Source organism: Heloderma suspectum, chromosome 10, assembly GCF_057233095.1.
Source record: "Heloderma suspectum isolate Gila_16-S chromosome 10, 16-S_ref, whole genome shotgun sequence".
In the NCBI taxonomy this organism is placed as follows: Eukaryota; Metazoa; Chordata; class Lepidosauria; order Squamata; family Helodermatidae; genus Heloderma; species Heloderma suspectum.
In genome coordinates this window covers 20,121,724-20,138,233 of record NC_139467.1, presented here as the reverse complement: position 1 = coordinate 20,138,233, position 16,510 = coordinate 20,121,724, and the positions used below count along the sequence as shown (strand labels likewise).

Sequence of the window (16,510 nt, the reverse complement as noted above, 5' to 3'; positions counted from 1 at the left end):
CCTCCTCCCCGGCCTGAATTTCGGCCGGGCGAGGCGGGAAGCCTCCCCCCCCGGCCTGAATTTCGGCCGGGCGAGGCGGGAAGCCTCCCCCCCCGGGCCTGAACTTCGCGGGGGGAGCAGCGAAGCGCTCCCCCCCACCGCGAAAAACCTTCGGCGAAAGGTAAGGGACTTTCGTCCACCCCTAGTGCTACCGAGGGTTCCACCGTCTCTCTCCCTGGCCCAGAATGTAAGAGGCCGCAAACCACTCGGAAAAGCTCCGCCGGACGACACTGAGAAGATGCAATGCTGGTGGAAAAGAACTGCCTCTTTGCCACCCTCACCGCCACAGAGTAGGCTCGATAGTGGGCTCTTACCTGTGTTCAGTCAGACTCAGCACAAGTTTTCCTCCACCTGCGTTCTAGCCGTCTCCCCTCTTGCTTCATTGCCCTCAGCTCAGGTGTATACAAAGGAGCTGGCTGGGCTCTGCTCAGAGGGAGAGGGCGCTTGGGTGCGATCGTGTCAACCGCCCGAGTCATCTCTGCATTCCACAGAGCGACCTGGGCTTCGACAGGAGCACCAGCCATACCAGTGGGAAAATCCCCCAGAGCCCTCTGGAATCCATCGGAATCCATTAATCTCCGGGGGCGGACCATTTTAATAGGTCCCCCACCCTTGCAGAGGGGAAAGGCCGCCAGAAGTCTAAACCTCAGCAGGAAGTGATCTGACCATGACAAAGGGACAGATGTTAATTCCTCTACTTTCAGATCACCATCCTCCTGCCCAGTCGAGAAAACCAGATCAAGCGTGTGTCCTTTTATATGCGTTGGGCCGATGACATGTTGGGACAGCCCCATGGTTGTCATGGCGGCCATGAAGTCCTGAGCCGCCCCGGATACAGCGGCCTCGGCATGGAAGTTGAGATCCCCCAGGACCATCATCCTGGGGGTCCTCAACACCAAGTCCGAGACCACCTCCGTCAGCTCAGGCAGGGAGTCCGATGGGCAGCGGGGTGGGCGGTACACCAACAGAATCCCTAGTCTGTCCCGGGTACCCAACACAAGGTACAGACACTCAAGATCTGCACTCGAATGAGCAGGAAGCCTGGAGAGGGAGATTGAATTCCTATAGACCACGGCAACCCCCCCTCCCCAACCCTCAAGTCGGTGTTGGTGCTGCACCGAGTACCCAGGAGGGCACAGCTGGGAGAGAGTGACCCCTCCCAGTTCCCCCACCCAGGTCTCAGTAATACATGCCAGGTCATGTATTAAAATAAAACAACTCACTTGAGAATATATTTTCTTCACACTTCTGCTTTTTGATGCTGCTCCCCCATTCTATCCTCTGTCATAGTGAGGAGACAGGCCATAATCCACAGGTTTTCTAGAACCAGAAGTAACTCTGTTGGCTTCCTATGTTCACCTCACCTGAGAGAGCCAGTGTGGTGTAGTGACAAGAGTGTTGGACTGGGAGTCGGGAGATCCGGGTTCTAGTCCCCACTCAGCCACGGAAGCTCACTGGGTGACTTTGGGCCAGTCACAGACTCTCAGCCCAACCTACCTCACAGGGTTGTTGTTCTGAGGATAAAATGGAGAGGAGGAGGAGGATTATGTACGCCGCCTTGGGTTCCTTAAGGAGGAAAAAAGGTGGGATATAAATGTAATAACTAAATAACCTCTGCTGAGCTGGCCATTAGTCATACTCATTTTATTGACATGGGCTTGAGCTGATACAGACTTGAGTCAAAATGAGCTGTGGAATGGAATTCGGACAGCTTCAGCAAGCTTGAGTTATGCTGATTTGCACATCCCTAGATATAGCACATTGTCCACAATTACATTGTACTCAGACTGGTTGGAAGAAAATAAATCTGCAATCAATAACAACAATACATCAAAAAAACACCTCTTCCTCTACAACAGACACACGGTGTCCACTGAGCATGCTCAGTCCTCATGTGGCTTTTGGGGGGGGCAAGTGTTCCACCCCTTAGGGTTTCTTTTTCTAAACAAAATTGATAATCCTACAAAGCTTTGGTTATCCCCATGCTTGCTGATACCTCCTTCTTCTGTGTGAATGGTGCTGTTTCGGCTGCATAAGGATTAAAACACAGCAAGGCAAGCAGAGACCGATTGGTCATGCATGAAAACAATTTGGAATCCTTCATTTGGTCTCCTGTGATGTTTTCTTTTGTTGAAATTAGGAGGCTCCTGCTTTAAGTGTGAGGCATCTGCTTGCTATGCTGTGTTTGAAAACTAAAGCTGCTCTATGACCCCCCTGATTGTTGAACTCAGCCGTCTCAATCTGGGTGTATGTAAATCTGGTACAGGCCTGATGAAAGTCTTTTGATTGCTTCCTTTTAGGATCAGCACTGGTGCCTCCTGTCCCGAAGCCAAAAGGTAAGGTGAAGTTGGGTTAAGAGAGACCTAGTGGGCTGAGCAATTCTTCAAGATCAATGGACAGTGACATGCTTATAAGATAAGGGAGCAGGAAAAGACACTGTATTCTGGGAAAATTCAGTCCCAGGCAGGACTTAAGGATGATGGGAAGTGATCTGACATTTGCCTTGATTACCTCGGAAATTATCCAAAAACTTCTGGGGGAAGAGAGAGAGCGGGAGGGAGGGTGGAAGAATTTTAATAGTTTGCCAAGTCAAGGACTCAGGAAAATCTCCACTGCCCTCTCCTGTCCAAAAAAAGCAATTTCACACACACACACACACCAAAAAACACAGACCACCCCCTTCCCTTCTCTTCAAGCTGGGTGGCAGCAAGAGCAGCAGTGTGGCACACTGGGAGAAGAGAGGAGGGAGGATCCCCACCTCTTTCTGTCACCCCATTGTGATGGATAACAGCATCCTATGGCAATGGAGGGAAAATCTGTTCCCTCCTATCTTCTCCCCATATGCTTCCACTGCTGCTCCCATATCACCTAACATCAAGGGAAAGGGGGGAACTGTGTTTGGGGGGCTGAAGCTGGTGGGACATGGCATTTGGGGGTGGAGGAGATGCTTTGGGGGAAGCCAGGAATTCTTCTTTAGCTTAGATATTGATCCAAGCTGGAAGAGAGTTTTGGGACTTGTAAAGGTCTTGTTTTAGGAGATTTTTATGTGCCCCCTAAGATTAATTTTGAGCCCAGTCCAGTAGAATCTCACCAGCATCCCTACCTGTGGTGGTTACTCAGTTGTGTGCAAACTTCCAGGTTAAGCCAAATGGGATTCTTATGTGTTCACATCAGAGAAAATTGACTACGGTGTTGGTGGTATTACTTCTGCCTTAGGCTTTGACGAGGCCATTATCTGGTATTGCTGACCACCCTTTAAAGGGGGGAAAATACTTGTTTGTTGAAAGGTTCAGAACAAGGATGCAATGCTTGAGATCATTTGGCATACATAGTACAAGCCCTTCAGGGTTTCCTAATTAGCACATATATTAACATTTGTAGGCTAGGCTGAATATATAACATAGAATTTACAGGGTCCCTGCAGAGAGGGGCTGTGGGTTGGAGATTTCTCATGATGTTGCACAAAATTATCTCCAGAAACCACATTAAAAATGATTCCAGAGATGAGGCTTTATGGCAGGAATCAGAAACTGGAGGATTTAGGGCCAAATACAGCCATCTCCTTCACCCCAGTTGTCATACCAGAGGCAGGAGGGGTGTGCAGAGGGTAGAGCAGAGTTGAAATTTCTCAGAAGATGTCTTCTGGGGCAGGGGACACAGAGGAGAGAACTGAGATTTTTCTTTTTCTCACACACAAACCCCTTAGAAAAATAAAGCCACGTTGCAGTTTTCTCTAAATTTTCCTCACAATTTTTGTGTGTGGCAGCTGCCATTCTGCCCCCCACCCCCAAACACACACACACACACAGCCTCTGAAGGATGCTTGGTCCAGGGTATTGTGGGGGATTCAAAATGGTAGCCAGGCTGCCAACACGAGTGCTGCTGCTGCCTCTTGCAAGGGTGGCAAAAAAGAAAGAAGCTGTGCTACTGCTAACAGTGAGCCTTGCCTCTGAAACACTGTTGGAAAAATTCTTCTCCCTTTGGAGAAATGTGGTGAAATGGTTCCCCCCAATTTCTCTGCCCACAAATAGGATGGAGAATTCAATTCTGAGAGTCTGCAACTGCTGTAGAGGAAATGGTGCCTGTGGTGATCAGTCTTCCTAGAAGTTCCCAGTGGGGTGGGGTGGGTGGGGGGACAGCCTGGCCCAACATATTATATCCCCCCCCCCCAGTGACCTTTTGTAAAAGTAGTTTCTGACCAGGTCTCTATGGACATAATAACAAGGTGTTATCTCCTGCTCTAGAATTATTGCTGTATCCTTATGGGACAGACCAAGGTGATGCAAAGAACCCCAAGGGAGATGATGTTGGATCTCCAAAGGTCTTAATTACAGTTCCTCTCACCTTCTATGGCAAGGAGTACCACAGTCTCTATGTACGTAACTCTTACCAGAATGAAACTCATTGCTATGGTTCTCTTCCAAAAGGCATGGTAGTGCTCTGCCTGTATATCTTATCTCCTGTTTTGTGCACCATGAACCTTGATTTGCATGGACCCTATCAGAACACCCAAGATGCATCATTTGGTGTGTTAGGGGGTGATGACCAAAGCTCCCCTTTGGCCTTTTATCCAAAGAGGCCAGACACCTGCTATATGAAGAGGAATAGCAACATTTTCTTGCTTTTCTCTATAGCAGCCTTGCCCATGCTGTGTTGCCCTCCAGATGTTTTAGGCTGCAATTCCCATATTCTGGTAGTTATAGCCCAACTAGGGATGTCAGAGAATTCTGCCACGGATCTCAGTGAGGCCGAATGCCAGTGCATTCGGCCCCCCGAACTCCGTGGCGAACAGCCTGCCACCCCCCGCCCCCCTGTGGATCCCCCCCGGGACGAGACTTACCTGGGGCGGATCTTCCGGGCGGCGGTGGTTCCGGCGGCAGCTGCGGCAGCAGCTGGTCTTCCAACTGGCTGCCACTGCCACCATTTGCAGTCTTGTAAAAAATAAAAATGACATGATAGGCTATGTAAAGATTTACATAGCCTATCATGGCTGGGTTTTGTTTTGTTTTTTTAAAAAAAACGCGTACGCAAATGGCGGCGGCTATGGCAGCCGCCATTTGCGTTCCTTATTTTTGGCCGTCTTAGTCTACGTAAATATTTGTAATTTTTACGTAAAATTTTTTTATTTTTTTACGTAAATTTTTTTTACGTAGACTATGGTGGCGAAAATAAAGGGGAATGCAAATAGCGTAGCAGGCACTATTTGTGTCCCTTTTTGATTCGCCGTTTTAGCATACGTAAATATTTACGTAGGCTAAAATGGTGAATCAAAAAGGGATGGAAATAGCACCCGCTACGCTATTTGCGTTCCCCTTTATTTTCACCGTCATACTCTACGTAAATATTTACGTAGATTAAGACAGCCAAAAATAAGGAACGCAAATGGCGGCTGCCGTAGCCACCGCCATTTGCGTACGCGGTTTGTTTTTGTTCTTTTCCCAGAGCCCTCCGCAGCCGTAAATCCGGCTGTGGACAGCTCTGGCCTGGCTGGGCCTGGCCGGCTGCTCTGCATAGCTGCCATGGAGCATAGTCGGCCATGGAGGATTCTGGGAGGGAGGAACGGATCGCCTCCCCCCCCGTCGAGGATTCCGTGGGGAGGGACGGAACGCCTCCCCCCCACCATCAACATAATCCGCGGAAAGGTAAGTGACTTCCATACATCCCTAAGCCCAACACATCTGGAAGTAGGGATGTACGAAAGCCACTTACCTTTCGGCAGATTATGTTGATGGTGGGGGGCGAGGCGTTCCGTCCCTCCCCACGGAATCCTCGACGGGAGGGGAGGTGATCCATTCCTCCCCCCTGGAATCCTCCACGGCCAGCTGTGCTCCGCAGCAGCTCCGCAGAGCAGCCGGCCAGGCCCAGCCAGGCCAGAGCCTTCCGCAGCCGGATTTCCGGCTGCGGAGGGCTCTGGGTAAAAAAAAAAACTGCATACGAAAATGGCAGCGGCTATGGCCACCACCATTTGCTTTCCTTATTTTTGGCTGTCTTAGTCTATGTAAATATTTATGTAGACTATGACGGCGAAAATGAAGGGGAACGCAAATAGCACTCGCTACGCTATTTGCGTTCCCCTTTATTTAGGCTGTAATAGTCTACGTAAATATTTACGTAGACTAAGACGGCCAAAAATAAGGAACACAAATGGCGGTGGCCGTAGCCGCCGCCATTTGTGTACGTGTTTTTTTTTTAGCCTGCCATGATAGGCTACGTAAATACTTACGTAGCCTATCACGGCCTTCGCAGGGACGCAAAAGGCGTCCCTGCATTAGCCGTGATAGGCTACGTATGTATTTACGTAGCCTATTACGGCCATGAAGAAGCAGCGAATGGCGGCCACAGGGCAGCCGCCATTCGCAAGTCAGTGCCAGCAGGAGCAGGTAAGTGCTCCATTTTGAGCAATTTTCGTGGGGTGGGGTGGGGGCTTCGTCCTGCCCGACTTTCGTGGGTTGGGGAGGCGGGGGCTTCGTTCTACGATGGATTTCGGGGGGCCGAATGCAGTCGCATTCAGCCTCACCGAGATCCATTGCGGAATTCTCTGACATCCCTATCTGGAAGACAATGGCTTAAGCAAGGTTGGTCTATAGAATCCTCCATCCCAGCAGGAATTGAGACAAATATGGACTACAAGCAATGATGGGACATCCAGCTATTTATCCCAAGTCCATGCAAATAATCAGAAAACACTATCAGGGCAGCATGCCACAAAATTACAAGAACATCCATATACAATCACAGTGTAATGATTCAACATAAAAATTCAGCAGAACAGCTAAAACCTATCCAAACAACCAAGAAATGCAGTCAGAAAGCTAGTGCATGTCTTCCAAAAACAATATTAATTTAATAACACTAAAATGCATGGCTTACCTAAAGGAATATTGGGAACCATAGTTGGGGGAATCATTGAAAATGTTCTTGTTACAGACTTTACTCACTCCTATGGCAGAACTACATTTCCCAGGGTTCTCGTAACTGCTGGATCAGTTTAAGCTTTTACTGCATTTTCTTTCAACAGCTCCCAGATCTAATCTGGGCTAGTTCTACACGAGTGCTTTTTATCAGTCCTGAAGTGCACAGATAACTGTTGGGGCACATTTAGGGATGTGGGAGAAATCCGCCACAGACCCCATTGAGGCCCATGGCAGAACGGAGCATTCACCTCCACCTCCGCACAGAATCCTTCCGGGTCAGATCCATTGCTGCCTTGATCCTGCAGAGCCGGCCACGTCCCTGGCAGCCATTGCCATGCAGGCAGCCGGCAGCCATTGCTGTACCGGCAGCCAATGCCGGCAGCCATTGCCGTGCCGTATCGCTGTAAGTCAGGCTACGGACGCAAATGGCATAGCGGGTGCCATTTGCAGCCGTAAAGCTGGTAGCTTAGCCTAAATGCAGCCATTTATGGCTGCATTTGGGCTAAACTACCAGCTTTACGGCCGCAAATGGCGCCCACTATGCCATTTGCATCCGGACCCTGACTTAGAGCAATATGGCACGGCAATGGCTGCTGGCTTTATCGACATTCGCCAGCAAAGCGGAGCTGGCGGCCAGCTCCGCAGGATCAAGGTGGAGCAGAGCCAGCCTGGATGGATTCCGGGAGGGAGGAACGGATTGCCTCCCCCCCACACACAGACCCCCCCACCCGGAATGGGGTAAGCATTCCGCCCATCCCTAGGCACATTACACATTCTGTATACTGCCTTTTTAGCATTATTCCTGGTTTTTATTTCATATTATTCAAAATACCACAACTGATATCATTGTGTGTGCTGTTGTTGTTACATTTCTATACTGCCCCACAGCCAAAGCTCTCCAGGTGGTTTACAGAAGTTAAAACATTAAAATACAATATACAAAGTTTAAAAGCCATTTACATAAAAGCACACAGACAATATAGACAAACAACATATAACTACAACAACTATGTCAGTCATAACTAAAGACATCTCCAGGACCAATTAAAACTCATCATATGCTGCCAAATGCCTGGGGAAAGAAAAAGGTCTTAACCAGGCACCAAAAAGATAATATGAGTTATAAATGAGCAAGAGGGATATAGGTCACTACAATGGGATTGTATCAATATGACCTGGGGTGTTGTTCTGGCCCTGGTCTCTAACCTGCTAAACCTCCTTTGCTGTTGTCCCCCACTTCATCCCCAGCAATCCCAGATCTGTATTGAAACAGATCTATTGTACTGTATCCCAGATCTGTATTGAAATGGGTGCATGATAAGCCCAGTTATTCATGGCCTCACTCAGAACCTGCAATCTGTGTGCGGAATATTCTTTACAGCCACAGAACAGAGAACAAGATACATTTGATAGGTTCATTCTAGACTACTGGCTTTCTTCCATGACCTCTCTTCCCCGGGCAAGTCATTCACAACAACTCTGTTAAATACACCTGTCCATCAGTCTGTCTCTATCTTCTGTCCCTCACCTTTCCCTTTGTTCTTGCAGGTGGACAACGATGGTCTGATCACCTTTGGTGTGGCAGTTCCAGAGTTTGGAATCACTCCTGACCCTTTACCCCTGGATGGTGGACTACCCCTTGTTGCCCCATTTTGGAGTGATGTCTACACTCCTATACATGGGGATGTCTTCTGGAGGCAGACTCAGGACCCAACACTGCTTAGCCGCTGCACTGCAGATATCAATGAGTACTTCCCTGAGATCCCTTTCACAGCTGTCTGGGCCTTCATTGCTACATGGGACCATGTGGGCTATTATGGATCTAAATCAAAGAAAGTAGGTCTCTTATCGACCTGGACCACGTGGTACCCTTTAAATGTTCTCCTGACCACATGGTTGCTGATTAGCAATGAGCAGCTTCCTTGTGGCTGGGAGAACCTTTAAAATGATGACCCAAGAATTTGGGTGGAAAATGATTGCATGGATCTTGTCCATCAAATCAGTCATCTGCCAGGAGGGAGCACCAATTTAATGGGAAGGACCTACATGATTCTCTCACCTTCCACTGACTTTTCAAGTTGGGCCATTTAAATCAGGGGTGGGCAACATGTGATCCTCCAGATGTTTGGGCCTACATCTCCCATCAGCCCTAGCCAGCATAGCTAGGGCTGTAGCCAGCATTAGGGTTGTGTGGAGAGCTTTAGAAGGAGAGTTGCCCCCCCTCCTTCTCCCTGATGCACTGATGATCAACTATTTATTTATTTATTTATTTATTTCACCATTTATTCATTTCATTTCCATACCTACCTCCATATAGCCGAAGCTCTCTGGACAGTTCACAAAAATCCATGGTTCACATTATTTTGGAGTCCTTCATTATTGTTTGGGAAATTACCTGGCCTGGGGTCTCCGATATGGTGCCTAGTGGGCATTTCTCTTGGTGCCCACCAGGCTCTCTGCCCTCCTGATATTGATTTCTTTAATGTTTAAAAGTTATATTTTTAACTGGGAGGAGGGCAAGCTACAGAGTGAAGGGGCTGCCCCCCAGTACCATCTTTATTTGGGTTCAAAGGAGTGGATTTGTGTTTTAGAGCTCAGACCCTACCCCTGCCTTGCACTTAGCTTCTTGGCCAAGTTGCTTCTTGAGCAAGTTACTTCTCTTTCAGTCTCTTTTGTGACTAGTCATGCCCACCATGGCAGCTATTTTATGAATGGGCAAGCCTGCCCCCCACTATGGCAGCCATTTTGGAAAAAACACCCCAAACACTCTATCAAAAGTCCAAATGTGCCCACTGATGCAAAAAGGTTGGAGGGCCCTGCTCTAGGCTACCTTGATTTACAGAGGGGGGTGGGTGGGGGAGAGAGTGCAGAGTGGTGGGAGACTTGGGACAGATAAAAAGGAAGTCTTTCTTCACACAGCACATAGTTAAACTATGGAATTCACTTCCTCAAGATGTAGTGATGGCCACCAATTTGGGTGACTTTAAAAGGGGACTGGACAAATTCATGGGGGAGAAGGCTATCAGTGGCTACTAGTCCTGATGACAATATGCTACCTCCAGTATCAGAGACAGTATGCCTATCTACACCAATTGCTGGGGAACATGGATGGGAGGGTGCTGTTGCGCTCATGCCCTGCTTGTGGGTTCCTGATCGACAGCCGGTTGGCCACTGTGTGAACAGAGTGCTGGACTAGATGGACCCTTGGTATGATCCAGCAGGGCTCTTCTTATGTTCTTATCAACACAACTGCCTGAAATGTTGGACTCTCCTTGAGGGTATGGCTATGGGGACTGTTATGATGAGCCCCTGCACTTTGAAATTGAACAGTACACAACTGCTGTGGGGATTCTCTTGCTGAGGCTACTGGGGTGGGGACTCCCTGTCATTTTAACCTGATCCCCCAAAGTGGAATGCCCTGCCACTAGAGGACCGACCTGTCACCGCTGTATTAGGGATGGCGGAGAATTCCGCCAGAGATCTTGGTGAGGCTGAATGCCAGTGCATTCGGCCCCCCGAAACCCATGGCGGAACGAAGCTCCCTGCCCCCCACCCCGCAAAAGGCATGCAAAACAGAGCACTCACCTGCTGCTGTTCGCACTGCTCTGCGAATAGCGGCCACGTCTGCGACTGCCATTCGCGTAGGGATGGCGGAGAATTTCTCCACAAATCTCCAGGAGGCCGAATGCCAACGCATTCAGCCCCCCAAAATTGGTGGTGAAATTCTCCACCCCCCCCCGCCACCCCCGCCCCGGGATGGGACTTACCTCCTTCAAATGTCCCTCTCGGCGGTGGGTCCCGGCAGCGTTTCGGTGGCGTTTCAGCGGGGGCGGGGGCGGCGGCCGGTCTTCCGACTGGCTGCCGCCACCGCCATTACAAAGTAAAGTAAAAAAAAAAACACACACGTGATAGGCTACGTAACGATTTACGTAGCCTATCACGGCTAGATTTCCAAAGTCAGCCGTGATAGGCTACGTATATCTTTACGTAGCCTATCACGGGTGACTTTGGGGGGAAAAAAAAAGCGCATATGCAAATGGCGGCGCCCATGGGCGCCGCCATTTGCGTTCCTTATTTGGGCAGGGATAGTCTACGTAAAGATTTATGTAGACTACGGCAAAAATAAGGGCAACACTACCCCTGCCCAAACAAGGCGCTTTTTTTTTTTTCCAAAGTCACCCGTGATAGGCTACGTAAAGATTTACGTAGCCTATCACAGCTGACTTTGAAAATCTAGCCATGATAGGCTACGTAAATCGTTACGTAGCCTATCACGTGGTTGTTGGGTTTTTTTTACTTTTTTTATTTCGCGGCCGGGGAGACGGGGCGCTCCCCCTCGGCCTGAATTTCGGCCGGGCGGGGCGGGGCACCTCCGCCCCTGCCAAGAACTTTGGGGGGAGAACCGAAGCACATCCCCCCCACTGCGAAGCAAGCTGCGGGACCAGGTAAGGGACTTTCTTCCATCCTTACATTCACATCACCATTTTAGCCGTGGTAGGCTACGTAAATACTTACGTAGCCTATCACAGCTAATGCAGGGATGCCATTTGCATCCCTGCGGAGGCGATGATAGGCTACGTAAATATTTACGTAGCCTATCACAGCTAAAAAACGGAATGCAAATGGCGGCCGCTGTAGTCACCGCCATTTGCGTTCCCTTTTTTTTTTTTGCCGTGATAGGCTACGTAAATTTTTACATAGCCTATCATGGCAAAAAAAGGGACACAGATGGCGCTGGCTACGGCGGCCGCCATTTGCGTCCCTGCGCAGCCCAGCAGCGGCCGGATTTCGCTGTGGGCTGCCCTGGCCAGCGGCTCCGCGGAGTCACCTCGGAGCGGAGCCGGCCGTCAAGGATTTTGGTGGGAGGGATGGAGCCTCCCCCAATGCAGATGTACAAAACGAAACAGGTAAGTCGTTTCGTACTAGGGATGGACGAAAGTCACTTACCTGATCCCGAAGCTTGCTTCGTGGGGGGGGAGGCGCTCTGTCCCTCCCCCCAAAATTCTGGCCGGGGGGGAGGCGCCCCGTCCCTCCCCGCCACAATTCTGGCCAGGGGAGAGGTGCCCCATCCCTCCCCGCCGAAATTCTGGCCAGGGGGGAGGTGCCCCGTCCCTCCGGCCGCGAAACCTCATCTCCTGCCAGGATGCAAATGGCGGCGGCCGTAGCCGCCACTGTTTGCGTCCATGCAGTCAGCCGTGATAGGCTACATAAATGTTTATGTAGCCTATCAGGCTGACTTAAAAAAAAAAAGAAGCACGTACGCAAATGGCGGCGCCCATGGGTGCTGCCATTTGCGTAAGCACTTTTTTTTTTTAAGTCAGCCGTGATAGGCTACATAAACATTTACGTAGCCTATCATGGTGTTTTTTAAAAATCTAGCCGTGATAGGCTACGTAAATCTTTACGTAGCCTATCACGTTTGTTTGGTTTTTTTTTACTTTGAAATGGCGGCGGCGGCAGCCGGTCAGAAGACCGGCCGCCGCCGAAACGCCGCCGGAGCTGCCTCCGGAGCTGCCGCCGCCAGGGACATTCGAGCAAGGTAAGTCCTGTCCCGGGGTGGGGGGGCGGGGGGGCAGACCGTTTCTCCACCAATTTCAGGGGGCCGAATGCACTGGCATTTGGCCTCCCCAAGATTCGTGGAGAAATTCTCCGACATCTCTATTTCATACATCGCTATGCAGTATGGAAGAAAATGCTCACTTGTGTAACCATATACAACAAAACGTTCACTACTTTCTCCCTCTTCTCCTTGTGTTGCAGGTCAACACCTTCCAGGTTGTCTTGACTACCAATAGGGAACTAACCTTCATCATGTTCATGTATCTTAATATCGAATGGACCACAGGGACAACAAGTGGTGGCAATCCTAAGACGGGCCTTGGAGGAACTCCAGCACAGGTAGCTTTAGATGGCATTCGCATGGTACAGCAAATGTTATACTGGGAAATTCTGCACCAAGGGATGAAAGTAACATAGACTACCTTAAAGGCTTCCCCAAATAATCACATGAAAATCTGTAGGCATTTCTGTGCACTTCTGTGCCTAATATACTGCAAGCAATTTCCCTAATATAATGCATTTTAAATGTTATTTTCACCAAAACATGCATTTTTGTGTGCACTTTCCCCAATATATGGATTTTTGAATGCATTTGTTTGTGGGGGGAGGTGGTGGATTGCATTGAAAAATTCTGAGTGAAAAATTTGAAAAATTCAACCTTCAAAGGCTGAGTTTTGCTTCTTGTATTGGTGCAAAAGTGCAAAATTAGCTACCTCCATATCAAAATGCAATCCCAATAAATGTCTCTCCCCTGTCTGAACAGTACATGAGTCTTCCCCTTCTGTCTCTGCTCCAGGTTGGATTTGACAGTGGAGACCAAATAAATTATTACATCATGCCTGGGTCCCGCACCCCTGATATTCTCCATCTTCCCCAAACCAGCAATGTGAATTACCCAGGTCGCTGGGTGTTCCAAGTGGACCAATATGTGACTGGGCTCACCACAGATTGCTTCTTGTAAGTACTTGGCCAGCTCCTCCCTCTGGTCCCTTACAAAATCCCATAGGTTTTGTTGAAAGAAATGCATATTTTTGTACCTTTTGAACAGAAATGTTCAAAGTCTATTTAAACAAAAACAAAAACATCCTGCCTGTGTTGATTTAGGATCCTGATTCTGTTAGGGCCCAGTCAGCAATAGATTCTTTTAGATTACCAAAATGAAACAAAGCCATTGGTGCAAAAAGATAGAACATGGATACAGATTATATATGCACGAAGAAAGTTCACACCTCCCCTCCCCTCAGCTGACAAAGCAGGCACTCCTGCCACAAGCTAGTAAGTCCATCTGAGTCCCCAAGACAAACGGGGAAGCAGTTCCTGGAGCCATCAGAGTTCTGTAAGCTGGTAACGTGTATTTCCCCTTGAAGCAAGTCCAAAATATGAAGCCTGTGGATTGGATCTTACAAGCTTTTCTGCTTGGGGGCCTACCCCCAGGGGCATGCCCCCGGCTCATGAACTGACGGGCAACACCTATCTCTCTCCGAACACACACACTGAGAAGGGGAGGGGGGCTTCCTCCCCCCTTAGGTGAGAAAACTAATTAGCCTGGGAAAACTAATTGTCTTTCCAGAGAGAGAGATTGTGGGGGAGTGGAAGCCTCCCAGCTCATGGGAGAGATAAGATCAAAAAGGGTGTATGCGTGTGTGTGTGTGTGTGTGAGAGAGAGAGAGAGAGAGAGAGAGTGTGTGTGTATGTGAGTGTGTGTGTGTGTGTGTGTGTGAGAGAGAGAGAGGGTATGAGAGAGTGAATGAGAGTGTGAGAGAGTGAATGAGAGTGAGAGTGAGTGAGTGAGTGTGTGAAAGTGAGTGAGTGAGTGAGTGTGAGCAAGTGAGTGAGTGAAAGTGAGTGAAAGTGAGTGAGAGAGAGAGAGAGAATGAGAGTGAGCGAGTCAGCGTGTGAGAGTGAGCATGTGAGTGTGTGTGTGTGTGTTTGTGTGTGTGAGAGAGAGAAAGTGTGTGAGAGAGTGTGTGTGTGTGAGAGAGAGAGAGAGAGTGAAAGTATGAGAGTGAGAGTGAGAGTGAGCATGAGAGTGAGCGTGTGAGAGCATGTGTGTGTGTGTGTGAGAGAGAGAGAGAGAGAGAGTGTGTGTGAGAGAGAGAGAGAGTGCACACACACACACACACACACACACACTAGAGTACCACTGAATCCAACTGAAGTTATTCTCTTCAGTTATGTAAAGGAAGTAGTTTTATCCAATGGCATAGAGACGGTAGTGCTTTTACTAATGGCCACCAGAATTCTGATATCTGCAAACAGGAAAAAATGAAAGCCCCCACAATTGATGACTGGATTATTAAATTATGGGAAATAATATATATGGTTGAGTTAACTAACGTGGTATAGGTTAAGAATGGAAGGCAACAAAATAATAGTTTTATAGACAAGCGGGCCTTATTTGTAACGTATTGGTATAACAAGAATCAAGAGAAAGTGCAACCTTTTGCGTTACTGGGAACCTCATGATATTTGTTTATAGTCTCTATTGTTAAATCGTTGATAATTGGAAACTTGGTCCAATTATTTGTTTGTATGCTTTTGTATGCTTTTGTCAGCATTGCAAAGAGAGAGAGAGAGAGAGAGAGGTGAGGCATGTGATACTGGTTAGGGCCTGGTGTGAAAGGGCCTGCTTTTAACCATTAAGCTGTCAGTTAAGCCAAGTCACACAGGTCTATTACCAGCATGTAGTAACTCTGTGCAGGCCCCTTTTTTGCCCGCTAACCAACTCACTACACTCCCCTCCTTTTCCTTTCAATAAACCGACCACAAACATAGTTAACCAGAAGCTTCTGTATCTTGAACTCAATGTATTCTCTCATTGGACAGAAATCCATTAACAATGTTTCCTGTGCATCCTCACTGGGATGAATGAGACATATGCAAGAACACTCTTTTATATGTTGAGTTCATTTCAGGTTTGCAATTTGTCCTACTTTGTCCCGTTAGGCAATACTCAGTTCCTCCACTGAAATGCAGAAGCAAACTGAGGCAAGAAAGTTTGCAAGGCCGATCGGAATTGCCAATCTTCCTGTCCCACTTTTATCCCTTTAGGGTGCAGTCCTATGGGTTGCACGCTCAATGATTTTAAGCCCCTGAATACAGGGGCTTATGATTAGGCTATGAAGGGCAGGAGGAGTGCCGGAAGCGATTTTCGTCTCCCCATCCTCCCTCTCTGCATTGTTGGCTAGATGTGCTCTTTTGCCCACCTAGCTAAGGTGTTTCAGAGGGGGAGGAAAGGAAGTTGGGATGGCCTCAGGATAGCTCATACCCTGGCCTGGCCTCTCCAGTCTCCTCCCTTCCTCACCCACTGATACACCTCCATTTCTCCCCTTTCTGAGGTCAAGTTCTCAACCTTGGAGGGCAGCTGATGCAGTTCTTTATGCACTGGCTGCAATGGGGCGGGGGAGGAGGGTGGATCCCAGATTCCCCCTTCTGACGTCAAAGTGCTGTCTCTGACCTCAGATTGGGGAATCCAAACTATCCTATGGTCCCTCAGACACTGTCTCAGGGCCATAGGATTACTCTTCTGCCCTCTTCCAGAGGAGATGAAAAAAGAATGAAAGACTGAAGAAATTTCACTCCAGACTTCACCAAACTATCTTCTCCTGGGGAAAATGGTACTTTTCTTCTAGTAATGTCTTTGCACTATTGGTTGTCCACTCAAGAGCTGCTTCCTGTGGGGACTGGAAGCTGCTACAGGGGTGTACTCATACTTAATCTGTGATGGATTTCCATGGGGGCCAAGCCAGTTCAAGTACTTTGAGATTTTGTGGATCTCGCTGCCTGAGATCTGGAATCTTTCCTGAGGAGGCAATATCCTTCCTTCCTTAAGGGGGGCTTTACCGAGTCACCTCTGGTGAGTAAGGCTCACTTTCAGGTGACCAAACAAGCTTTTGTAAACTAGAAAAGAGCTGGTTCTTATTTCAAGCTGTCAATGTTCAACAAATGACTTTTAGATCAGTATGAGTATATGATCTACTAAAAATGTTTGTGAGCTA

General features: G+C 48.6%; 1 protein-coding gene across 1 annotated transcript in view; it reads left to right on the top strand.

The window, feature by feature from the left end:
- Window positions 1–13,473, top strand: part of LOC146337912 (IgGFc-binding protein-like) — a 28,751-nt gene extending 15,278 nt beyond the window's left edge. The window contains exons 5-9 of the mRNA XM_084815451.1: window positions 2,340–2,375; window positions 4,284–4,414; window positions 8,502–8,789; window positions 12,714–12,851; window positions 13,309–13,473. Of these exons, the coding sequence (XP_084671577.1) occupies window positions 2,340–2,375; window positions 4,284–4,414; window positions 8,502–8,789; window positions 12,714–12,851; window positions 13,309–13,473 (758 nt within the window). The remainder of the gene's footprint in view (window positions 1–2,339; window positions 2,376–4,283; window positions 4,415–8,501; window positions 8,790–12,713; window positions 12,852–13,308) is intronic.
- Window positions 13,474–16,510: the final 3,037 nt, after the last annotated feature.